We start from the raw sequence: 12,487 nt of genomic DNA on the forward strand, positions 1-12,487 counted from the left end.
TTGAAATCTTTCATGTATGGTTGCATTGCCGGTATGTATTAAGTTTGTAACTTTGTAACATTGCTTCTGTCTAGAGATAACGCTCTAATGTGTTGTTTTAAGGTAGAGTACGTTTGTTATATTAATTAGATGCGAGGTTATCGGGTGCGCAGTTGGTAGCCTAGATGTACGCATATAGATGTGATGTTCGGTAGAAATTGAATGTATTGTATTTTATCCTGCATATGATCACATATTTATTGTATTTTTTGTCTTGATTTCAGTTTTACCCTTTTAATTGTCATTAAACCTGCTGACAACGTCCTGCGGTCTTCAGAGTCGTGACATGAGAAAGGTGTTAGAAAGCCTTTGCATCAGACATGCACCAGTAACGGCACAGGGATATTTATTTAAATCTTATTTTTCAACATTTGTTCCAACAACTTTCTGATGTTAATAAGAAAAATATTTCAGTTTAATTTTTCCATCACATGAGCTGCTAATCCAGGAGTTTTTTCAAACGCAAACTCTGAATAATTGTTTGTTTTGGCTGATTTTTTAACTCTGCTAACGTCCGTCTCAGATCCGGTTCCGGTCCGGTCCGGTTCTGGTTCTGACCCTGCGTCTTGACTGGGTTCTGTTGTTGATTTCAGGGTCGGACGGCGGCTGAGGGCTGCACCGGGAGGCGGAGGCGGAGCTTCATGCCTCCCAGTTTCTATGACGACGACACGACGGATTTCCCGGACGAGTTGGACACTTCGTTCTTCAGCAGAGTGAGAAACACGCATTTGTTCCCCAAGCAGGAGTTAAAAATGTGAATAATAATATAAACGTTTTGATGTTCAAAGCCGATTTAAAAACTTTGTTTGATCTCAGACTCAGTTGTTGGATTTTCATATGGAGACTCGGTGATAAATCAATTATTAATTAATACATTTTTTGGTTTTTGAAGATTTACTTTTGAAAAATCTGGATTTTATCCCACCAGTCCACTCTTTGGGCTTCTGTAGTGATGTCATCGCTCAGGGCGGCCATCTTGTTTGCGAAGCGTTCTGTTAATCTGGACTTTGCGTTCAGGTCGGTGAGTGCTGTGGTCAGGATGAGACCGATTAATTTTACAGGAATAAAGTCGTAATACTAGGAGGATAAATGTGTAACTGCTGCACAAAGATGAATAAACTGATGATGAATGTGGAGCATTTTGTGATGTTCTACGTTGGCATCAGTTTTACAGGCAAAGAAATATTTCATGTTTGAAAACGTCAGCAGCAAAATGTCACCAGGAATTTAAACTGTTTTCCAAATAACTGAGTTTGTTCAGAGGAAAATCCAGACGGACTGAACTGGTCAGATCAGATCCTGATAACTAATAAAACCTTGATTTTCTTTAATGCAAGACGTTAAGGTGTTCTTCTGGTAAAATTGGGTCTTTATTCTGCTAATATTATAACTTTATTTTTGGAATTACACAAAAATTCTCAGAGCTTTTCCTGATACTCCGTCTTCTGAGGATTGAGATAAAATCCACTTTTTAAAAATTATAATATTTTTTTAGGAAAGAAAGTGAAGAAAAAATAAATCTGATTTGGTATTAAATAAATCAGAAATGTTTTTCATTTTTTCCTCTGCAGGACGGTTTCCAGGAAGAGACGTCCAGCTACGCCGACGACGTGTTTGAGACGCCGTCAGAGACCGACCTGCAGCGGCTGGAGCCCGGCGCCGAGAGAGGAGACGCTCCGCCAGGAAACGCTCCGCCAGGAAACGCTCCGCCAGGAAACGCTCCGACAGGAAACGCTCCGACAGGAAACGCTGTGGACCGGACCAAGCTGGAGCGGACTCACCTGATGCTGTGGGCGGAGTTTTGAACCAGAGTGTGACCTCACAGGTAAACCGGAGCGTTTCCATGACTACTCCCTCCTCCGTCTCCGCAGGCCGCTGGAGCGAGGCTGGCGGAAGGCGAAGGACGGCGCGCTGCTGCAGCAGGAGGCGGCGAGCGGGCCGCAGCGGCGCGGGCGCAGGATCGCGGCGCCGGTCCAGAAGCTGTTCGCCCGGGACAAGAGGCCGTACGGACTGGGCATGGTGGGCCGACTCACCAACCGGACCTACCGCCAGCGCCTGGACAGCTTCGTCCAGAAGCAGATCCAAGACATGGACGACCACAGGCACGACCTCTGCTCGACCTCTGCTCCGGGTTCAAAGGTCAGCCGGCTCTGTGACCCGTCATGTTTTCTTCTTCAGGCCTTTCTTCAGCTACTGGATCACCTTCGTCCACCTGCTGGTCACCGTCCTGTCCGTGTCCATCTACGGCATCGCGCCGCTCGGATTCACGCAGCACGAGACCGTCGACTCTGTGAGCCGGATTATAATCTGTAATAATCTGTCCATAATCGTTCTCCTCTGAATGTTTCGCCTTCGATTCCCTCCAGGTGCTGAGAAATAAGGGAGTTTATGAAAACGTGAAGTTTGTGCAGCAGCAGAACTTCTGGGTCGGTCCGAACTCGGTAAGAACCAAACCACTGAACGGCTTTCAGAAACTGAAACAAAACAATTAAAATGTTTTGATAAACGCTTTAAGAAATAATTATATTAACAGGAGGGAAGATAAAAATGTTGAAGTTGCTGAACAAATATTAGAACTGAAAAATTTTGCAGAAGCAAAGAATTCTTAAAAAGTTTGGAAAATTCTGAAAAACTTCCAGCAGATTATTGAAAGTGAACATGAATAATCCAAACATTTTATGATGAACATGTTGAGGAGGAAACAGACCGACTGTAGAATCCAGTTTCATGTTAATGGTTGAGATCTGAAGGCTTATACATTTCTCCCTGCAGAGAACATTGTTGAAGATTATTTTAAGTTTTTATTTCCTGTCTGCTTTTCCAAACTGTAATGTTTCTACCTGCTGTCCTGCAGGAGGCGCTCATCCACCTGGGTGCGAAGTTTTCTCCATGCATGCGTCAAGACGAAGAGATCCAGCAGCTGATTGAGGAGACAAAGGTGAGAGAACGACAATCCGGCTGCTGCGTCCGGAACGACCGCTCCGGCTGCCTGCAGACGCTGCAGGAGGAATGTTCGGTGGGTGGAAGAACTCCGCGATGCTTTCAGGTTCCCTCAGACTGAAGCTGCTTGGCAATCTGAAGTGTGTCTGTCTGCAGAACACCCTGGCAGTTTGGGTGAAGTGGCCTCAACACGCCAGCGCTCCATATCTAGAGGGGAAACCACGGCAACACGGCTCAGTCTGCCACCAGGACCCCAGGTGACCCGGAACAGAACACGTTCTGGAGTCGGCAGGTCTTAGCATCTGAGTTTTGTTGCTCTGGAGGAGAAACACTGGAGGCCAGCAGTAAAATAAAAGATGAAATCATCAGTCAAAACTTCTGATGAAAACCCAAACCTTCCCTCAGCACAAAGCACGGCGGTGGAGGAATGAGGCTTTGGGGCTGCTTTGTGTGACGTTCACTGGACCGAACCGGGCCAGTACTCCTCCACAGTCAGAAAACTGCAGCGTTTCAGTTGTTAGGCTGGTTCTGTTTCATCTGCAGGATGTTTTATTTTTACACCTCAGAAAGTCGAAGCTGAAGTTCAACATGTTGACAGATTCACTGTAACCTTCACTGTTTCTGCTGAACGCGCAGAATCTGCCAAGAACCCGCTTCAGTTTCACCGCATGAGTGGAGCGACGACATCACAGAGTGGCCGGTACGGCCAGCACATCCATTATTAGATTATTATTAGATTATTATGTCTGCATGATGTCTGATTCTGCCTCCTGGTTCTGGTCGGACCTGTAGATCTGCACTAAGCTGGATTCTGGGAACCACACCAACCTGCCTCACATCGACTGCAGCATCACGGGCCGGCCCTGCTGCATCGGCACCAAGGGACGGTGAGAACCCGACCGGCACAGAACCTTCTGGATCCAGAACACGGTTCCTCAAAAACAAACAGAGAGATGGCTTCAGGTTTTCAGATGAGGATGTTTAACAGGAATTGTTTGTTTCAGGTGTGAAATCACGTCCAGAGAATACTGCGACTTCATGCACGGATACTTCCATGAGGAAGCTACGCTCTGCTCACAGGTACCAGAAAAACTCCACCATCTGCTCCACCTGCAGCTGCTGTGGCTCTGAGTCAAACCAGCCTGTTCCCCTCCTGGCCTGTGGGGGCGCTGCACCAAGAACCACTGAAGGAAACGACACAAAAACCTCTGAAGACACTGAGAGCAACTTCCTTCTTCACCAGATGGAAACAAGATGGAGGCGTCAGATTTTAGCGGTTGGAGGATTTCTCTTTAGGCTAAAGACCAGGAGCCATTTCTGCTGCTAGCGCTAGGCTAACATGTTAGCTTTGGTTGTATTTACCCAGAATGCCCTGCGCAGTAGTTCACTTCCTGCTTCTGGAGCGGTCTCTGGTCCACTTGGTGTTCACATTCAAACCGAACCAGACTGAGGTTTGGAGGACCAGAGGTCGATTAGCGTTCACAAATCAGCAACAGACTGGACTTTGACTAGGCAAACAGACTGGAGCTAGAATAAAGCAGATTTTCAGCAGTGTCACTGGGGGCGGGGCTTCATGGTTGACACCTGATGATGTCACTGTGTTTTCCAGGTGGCCTGTATGGACGATGTCTGCGGCCTGCTGCCGTTCCTCAACCCACAGATCCCAGATCAGTTCTCCCGCCTCTGGCTGTCTCTCTTCCTGCATGCCGGGTCGGTCAGCTTCTTCCTGTGACTGCAGCGCCTCCAGCTGGTGGCAGGTTGTGACTGCAGCGCCTCCAGCTGGTGGCAGGTTGTGACTGCAGCGCCTCCAGCTGGTGGCAGGCTGTGACTGCAGCGCCTCCAGCTGGTGGCAGGCTGTGACTGCAGCGTGTCCTGTGTGTCTGCAGCGTCCTGCACTGCCTGGTCTCGGTGTTTTTCCAGATGTCGGTTCTCAGGGATTTGGAGAAGTTGGCCGGCTGGCTCCGGATCTCCATCATCTACCTGCTGAGCGGCGTCACAGGAAACCTGGCCTCCGCCATCTTCCTGCCCTACAGAGCAGAGGTACGGCAGCCTGGCGGAGACATGCTGCCTCACACGTCTTACCCTTCATGTTTCTCACATTAAATCCACCAACTGGAGGTTTTGTTGAGATTTCATCCCGAAGACAAACAGCAGAAAATGTTCCAGTTAAACTTTCTCCACTGTTTCTGTTCAATCTTTTTGTATTTTGGCTGCGATGACATCACTCTCAACTACGGCAACCCCAGGAGACAATTGGTGGAAAATTTTCACGTTTTTCTTTTGAAAGCAAACATTTTATTTATTGATAGATCAGATTTATTGACCAGCCGTACCCAGCCCTAAAGAGGGATCTGCTTCCTGTTTCCTCTTCCTGTTTCCTCTTCCTGTTTCCTCTTCCTGTTTCCTCTTCCTGTCCCCCGCTCCAGGTGGGTCCCGCCGGCAGCCAGTTCGGCATCCTGGCCTGCCTCTTCGTGGAGCTTTTCCAGAGCTGGCAGATCCTGGAGCGGCCGTGGCGAGCGTTCGCCAAGCTCGCCGCCATCTCCGTCTTCTTCTTCTCCTTCGGTCTGCTGCCGTGGATCGACAACTTCGCCCACGTCTGCGGCTTCCTGTCGGGCTTCTTCCTGTCCTTCGCCTTCCTGCCGTACATCAGGTGGGTCAGCAGAGTGAAGCCAAAAGGATCCAGGATCCGTTCCGTCTGTAAACGTCCACTTCCTGTTTCAGCTTTGGCCGCTCCGACTCGTACAGGAAGCGGCTCCAGATCTGCGGCTTCCTGCTGGTCTTCCTGGGTCTGTTCGCCGCGCTGGCCGTCCTTTTCTACGTTTACCCGCTCAAATGCGACTGGTGCGAGTTCCTCACCTGCGTCCCGGTCACAGACAAGTTCTGTGAGAAGTACGACCTGAACGCACACCTGCTCTGAGCGCCAGAACCGGGTCTGAGCGCCAGAACCGGGTCAGATATCCGCTTCCTGGTGGCGCTGCAGGAACCTTCTGGAACAAATGCATCTCTTCTGGATCAGGAAGGACCAGTGTCGCTGCAGGGGGGAAAGACAAATTGTGCCAAAAAAACTTTGAAAATTTGAGATTAATCTCAGAAATTTTGGGGGGAAAATAGTTGGAAATTTCTGAGAATTTTCCGTTTTTTCTGGAAAATTTCTTGATTAATCTCAAAATTTCAGTTTTTTTTCTAGCAAATTTGCAACATTACAAAATCAGAAATGTCCAACTTTCTAATCTCAAAATTATATTTTATAGACAATTTTTGACTTTTCAAACTTAGAAATGTTATTGTTTTTTTTTTTTGTTTTTTTTTTCACAAATTTCTGAGAATATTGTGAAAATTTAAGTTCTTTCTATCAATTTTTTTACTTTTCAAACTCAAATTTCCACGTTTTCCTAGAAAACATGGATTCACACCTGAACACAAGGAGCAAAGTTAAACTGTCGGGAAATGGTTGTTTTTACTGTAAAGCTGACGTCACAGCGCCCCCCAGCGGCCAGGCGGAACATGACAAGTGGAGTTGGCCTGATGAAAAGTGCCTTCGCTTCATCCTCCACAGGTTCTCACTTCCTGCCTGGAAATCCTTTTAGTGGCTGAGTTAAGGTTCAGTTACAGCCTTTTATATCATGAATGAAACGTTTTTATATCCTGTGGTAAATATTCATCCTGTGAATGAAGAACTTAAAGCTGAATTACTGTGAAATCTGTGAAAACTGTTTTTCTTCGTGTTATATTAAATATTGTAGCGTTTTAGCTACTTAACAGCTGAACTGGACTTTTCCTGTTCGTTTCTCACTAACAACTGAACTCTGGAGGCCAGAGGTGAGAAATGCTGAACATTTTGGTTCAATCTAACAAACTAAATCAGGATCAGTATCACCGATACCGATATACCGATACATTTTGTTAAGTTTGATACAGCATCAAACTTCTCATCATCAGGCATTTTTCTGTTTTTTTTTAAAAAATAATTTAATCTATTAACATGATAAACTGAAACAATAGAGAAATAAAACCAACTTGTGTGCACTTTCTTTTAGGAAAACATGCAAAAAATATTTGAGAGCAAATCAAAACTGATTTGATCCAAAATACTGAAGCTATTAATCAATGCTTGCGAGGTAAAATCAATGCTTCAGTTTTAGATTATTTCATTTATCGCAGTTTCCAAATTCTGTCTGAAGTTTGAACAAAAATAATTCAAAGAAAAAAAAAATCATCTAAAGGTCAGAAGTCTGATTATTTTTTAGCTTTATTATATTTATAACCAAAGTATTGATATCAACGACACTGGCCCATCGGATCAATACTAAATATTTAGCATCACACACTATTAATATTCATATCTCCAGTCCAACTTCACCAGATGAACTAAACATTTTTCTCCGTCTGCAGAGTTAAATTAAGATGTTTGATCAAAGCAATAATCACATTTTTCCATTTTTTAAGTTTCCTAAAACTTCCCAGTTTTTGTGATTCCTTCATGTAAAACATAAAATAAATGTTAGTTCCTTCGATGACCGCTAGATGGCGCCAGGGGAGTATTTCTGGGTAAAACCTGCAACCTGCTGTTGATTAAATCCAGTTTTCTAAAGTCATCAATCAGAAAACATGTTGGTTCTTCCTGGATCACTGACCACACACACATACACACACACACACACACACACACACACACACAGAGAAAGCATTGCTCTGGATAAAACTGCATGAAGCAGAACAGCAAAGAGGTGAACATTTTTAAATGTTTGAGATTCTGGTTAAATGTATTTTCTCAGTTGATAAAATTAGAAATTGGATGAAAAATATTTGACCAGATGAATCAGGTGAATGTTAAATAATTTGTCATTTTGCTCATCCTGCTGCAGGAGGCCACTGATATCACTGACAACCTCTTGTTACTTTAAATAGGCCATCTAAGTTAAATAAGCTTGAATAAGGTAGCTGTAGCTACATTTTAGCATCGTTAGAAAAAAGCTAAGCTAGCAGATGTTCTGCTGGTTCTGCTCTGAATTATTTCATTTTTTACGTATTTCTAATATTGTATAAAAAAGGTTTAAGTGCAGATAAAAAAATCTGCAATATTTTTATTTGATTAATAATCCGGCCTTCATCTTCCTGTTTCCTGCCTTCAGGAGGAATCATCTCTCCTCCTCTTCCTCTCGTTCCTCCTCATCTCATCTCATCACTTGTTTAGTTTTAGTTTGGGGGTTGAACCCGGGCTGTGGGGTTCCTCAGGGATGCTGGACGTGGAGGAGTCGTGTTTACCTGAAACGGGACTCTGCCAGCTGGCCAACAGGTGACAGCCCCTCTCTGTTCACCTCAACTCACACACTCAGACTCATCAGCAGCCTTGCTGTCAGGTGAAGTGTGTGTGACAGAGGGATCCGCGGCATACACCTGCCTGATGAGCCGCCATGGCAGAGTAACGTTATACCCCCCCATTCTCCCAGTGGGACCCCATACACCAGCTGGGCTGACACTGACGGACCCCCCTCCACACACACACACACACACACACACACACGGATTAAGGTTTATTCAATGACTCCATGGGAATTTTGTGTCGTTTTCCTTCTTATAGAATAATAAAACATGACATCACAAACTAATTATTTTAAGTAAATTAAAAAGACAAATAAATAAAATGGTACATTTTAGTAAAACATAATGGATGTTATTCATTGCAGATCCAAAGTTTTAAAGGGCCAGTATCATTTAAAATCTATTTTTTAATCTTTTCATCGTATTCTCATGTTTTTCCTGTTGCGATGCTTTGATTCTTTCATGTTTGAGAAATCCTTTTGTCTCCATGGCAACCATTCAGCTGTTAAAACGCTAAGGTGGACCTAGCCCCGCCTTCGAAGCTCAGCTCCTCCCCCACTCAGTTCCTTCAGACTAGCCAGCAGCAATTAGCAAACATCTGCTGAGCTCATTATAGGAGCTGCTGGTAAAAACATTAAAGGGTTAATAGAGGAGCCATGTTGGGACGACTTCCTGGAGGCGGAGCTTCAGAAAGAGCAGGAGTTCTTAAAGAGACAGAGGCCCAATTTTACCACGACGATTCTGTTTTTTCAGGCATTTCATTAGTTAAATTCACAAACATCCCAGAATAATCAAGCCGACTCTTCATTGCAATAGGCGAGTTCCTTTCAGCATAATCAGTCAGTTTAACCCAAACCTTGGTGTTGATGTTCAGGTTTCAGTTTTTGTGCGTTCAGCTTTTCTTTGCAGATGTTTTGCAGGAATAAACGTAAATCCTGAGAGAATCGGACCGGATCTGCACAAAGTAAAACACAGAAACTCCCAAGTGGCATCCTCCCCACAAACACTCATTTCATCTTCATCTCTGAAGGCAAAGCCTCTTCATCGCCCTCCAGCTGTCCTAAACACTGGTTCTCATCACCTCACACACACACACACACACACACACAGCTCATTAGCAATCACTTCAACAATACCTTTTCCCTGGATGCCGTCCTGAAGCCTCTGAAGGTGATCCTCCGTTCATCCGTCCGGCTCTGCCTTCTCTCCTCCCTCCTGCTCGGTTTGAGTCTCTACAGACACGTTTTCATGGAACGCTCACCGAGAACCAAAGACAGGAAAGAACATTTAGTCAGACAACCAGGAACAAAGAGTTCTCACAGCAACTTTGCGCTCAAAAAGTGTTCAGATGGCGAGGAGGCGGCGTGGTTACCTGCTTTCTGGTTAACTTGATTCTGGAGTCATGTGATCAGACACTGTCACCTCTCTGTAGAAAATACTTTGTTTGCTAGAGGCTAAAGTTGTCTGAATGTGAACAACGTTTTGGCTTTTGAACCTGGAAAATATTTACTGATGACAGAATCAGGACAAAATTTTCCAGACTTATAAAACCGGATTCCTGCAGCAGTTCTGTTTCCCAAACAAGTTTAATGCACATTGCAAAGCAGTTAGCAACATAAAGAATTTATACATTATAAAGTTCAAGCTTTGATAGCGCTGCCTTCATTTCTGAGCTGATGCAGACACAGCAATCAGGTCCAAAACTCTAAATTATTTTTAAAAAATGAGCTTTAGTCTAAACGTCTGTTTGTAGGATTTTATTGTTTCCAGTGATGCTAATCTGCTAATAATCTAATCACAGTGCTAATGTTTTGCTTAGCACTTTTGCATTCAAAATGTTTAGCATGTTTTGCTTCTCCTAAATACTCTAATTTAAATATCAATATTTTATGGTAGATATCAATATGATTAAATAAAGTGTTTTGGAATTTTAGCTTAGCTAAGTACTGCATTGGTGTAGCGCTTTAGCGTTAGCGGAACTAAGCTTATGATTAGCTCCTTAAGGTTAGCACAGCTAACGTTTTAGTTAATGTTGCCCACCATGGCTGGCTCCATCCATTTCACACAAATATACTTCATTAATTGGATGGTTATTGTTGGAATATGACTTTTTTTTAAATTAAAATTTAAAATACATTGTTAACTGATAAACAACAAAAAGTGCATGTACTCTTGGTTTCTGGCTTTTGTCATAAAAATATTTGTTTCCTGTGACTCTAAATCATAGATATTTCTGGTCTTTCAGAATGTAAAACTACATGCTCTAATGTACATAAATATTCACAGATATGGGACAATTTAGCCTTAAATTCATGCAGAATTCTGACCAATAAATCTCTTGTTGCACTTTTACACAGGGTGTCAATTTGCACATTCACCATCCAAGGATATTCCTAAAACTTCACGTTAGATTGGTCATTCGATGTTTAAAAATGTTGGATTTTTATGAGTCTTTCTGAATGTCACAAACACTTCTGGGTGTACAACTAGAACACAATCAGTTCTTCACATTTCCAGTGTTCAGGCTAATTATGGGCTGTGGAATGCGGCTCTCCCACATTGCATGTGTTTTATTGTTCTTAATGAAATGGTCTGGCCCTCCCTCCTGGTTTCAGTCGGTTAGTGATGGGTCAACAGGGATGCATAGCTGAGGGGGGGGAGGGGCTTGTTGTGTTTGGTGTAAGACAAGCAGGACTAATGATTGAACAAGGCAAGTCTGGGCTTGACTGACTGGGGAGCAGCTGCTGGAACTTTCTTTCCAGTTGGGACATTGTGATCGATAATTAAAACTTGCAGAAATATCAGTTTATGAGCTATTAGTTTGTTCTGGTCTGGTTGACCCGGTTCTACTGGAACCAGAACATCTGCTCCACCTCCAGCTGCTGTGGCTCTGAGTCAAACCAGCCTGTTCCCCTCCTGGCCTGTGGGGGCGCTGCACCAAGAACTGAAGGAAACGACACAAAAACCTCTGAAGACACTGAGAGCAACTTCCTTCGTCACCAGATGGAAACAAGATGGAGGCGTCAGATTTTAGCGGTTGGAGGATTTCTCTTTAGTCATTTGGCAAAAGACCAGGAGCCATTTCTGCTGCTAGCGCTAGGCTAGCACATTAGCTTTGGTTGCATTTACCCAGAATGCCCTGCGCTGTAGTTCACTTCCTGCTTCTGGAGCGGTCTCTGGTACGGTTCAAACTGAACCAGAGTTCACTTCAACCAAACCCAGACCGAGGTTTGGAGGACCAGAGGTCAAAGGTCGATTAGAGTTCACACCTCACCAACGGAACCAGACTTTATAGACAGATGAAGTGGATTTGGGTTAAAGCAGACCAAACAGGACCGGTGGGACCTATGCACCCTGCAGTCTCCACTCCTGCACCACATAACCCAGAGAAAAGATCAAGTCAAACTCATCCACCCAAAAGTCAGAACCTCTTTGCTTCAAGCTACTGTCCTGACTTGGTTAATCAGATGGGTGAATGATGACTGGGACCTGACCAGCAGCTGAGGGCCGATGTCCCGACAGTCAGCAGTGTCTCTATGTGGTGCAGTCGGTCAGCCTGTTACTTATCAGGACCCAGCAGAGCAATGCTGAGGTTGTGAGTTCGAGCCTCACCTGGACCAGGTTTTACAGGTTGGATAGACATGAACTAGACGGTGTTTAAAGCCATGCTGCTCTAAGAGTGACCAAAGATTTAGTTCCTGGCTGACATGTCAGCCGTTTGCACGTGACGTCACACTATCTAAACTCCGCCCACTCTGCCATAGCGTAGTCAAAACAACCACTGCGCTCCTTTAAAGCCTGTCTAAAACAGACATCTGTAACCTAATATTGCTGCTATTTAGTTGATTTCACTTTAAAATGTTCACAGGATCTTTTATTAGTTGGAGCTAATAGGAAACATATTAATTAGACCAGTGGTTCCCAAACTGTGGGGCGCGTCCCACACGGGGAGCTGTTCATGTTTTAACCCCTTTTTGCACAGAGGCTTTTTTTAAATGCATTGATGATAGCAAAGTTGGATATTGTTAAAAAAAAGAAATATGATTGAAGTAACGCTGAAGAATATTCTTCTACAGCAGTGGAGTCCAAAGTGGGCCCTGGAGGTCCTGGAGGCCCTGGAGGGCCTGGAGGTCCTGGAGGTCCTGGAGGCCCTGGAGGTCCTGGAGGCCCTGGAGGTCCTGGAGGC

General features: G+C 44.4%; 1 protein-coding gene across 1 annotated transcript; it reads left to right on the forward strand.

Annotated features, from left to right (window-relative positions):
- Window positions 1-626: 626 nt before the first annotated feature.
- On the forward strand, window positions 627-6,030 carry LOC103132525 (inactive rhomboid protein 1-like; the record flags this gene model as incomplete). The annotated part of the gene is made up of 14 exons (XM_007544333.2): window positions 627-752; window positions 1,611-1,828; window positions 1,911-2,141; window positions 2,218-2,329; window positions 2,406-2,480; window positions 2,894-3,055; window positions 3,136-3,236; window positions 3,616-3,679; window positions 3,772-3,866; window positions 3,984-4,059; window positions 4,589-4,689; window positions 4,866-5,019; window positions 5,406-5,629; window positions 5,701-6,030. Coding segments are annotated over 14 exons (1,935 nt in total), but the record flags the coding sequence as incomplete, so codon positions are not given.
- Between the last annotated feature and the right edge of the window lie 6,457 nt (window positions 6,031-12,487).

This window comes from Poecilia formosa, unplaced genomic scaffold (assembly GCF_000485575.1).
Source record: "Poecilia formosa unplaced genomic scaffold, Poecilia_formosa-5.1.2 Scaffold1106, whole genome shotgun sequence".
NCBI classification, from domain to species: Eukaryota; Metazoa; Chordata; class Actinopteri; order Cyprinodontiformes; family Poeciliidae; genus Poecilia; species Poecilia formosa.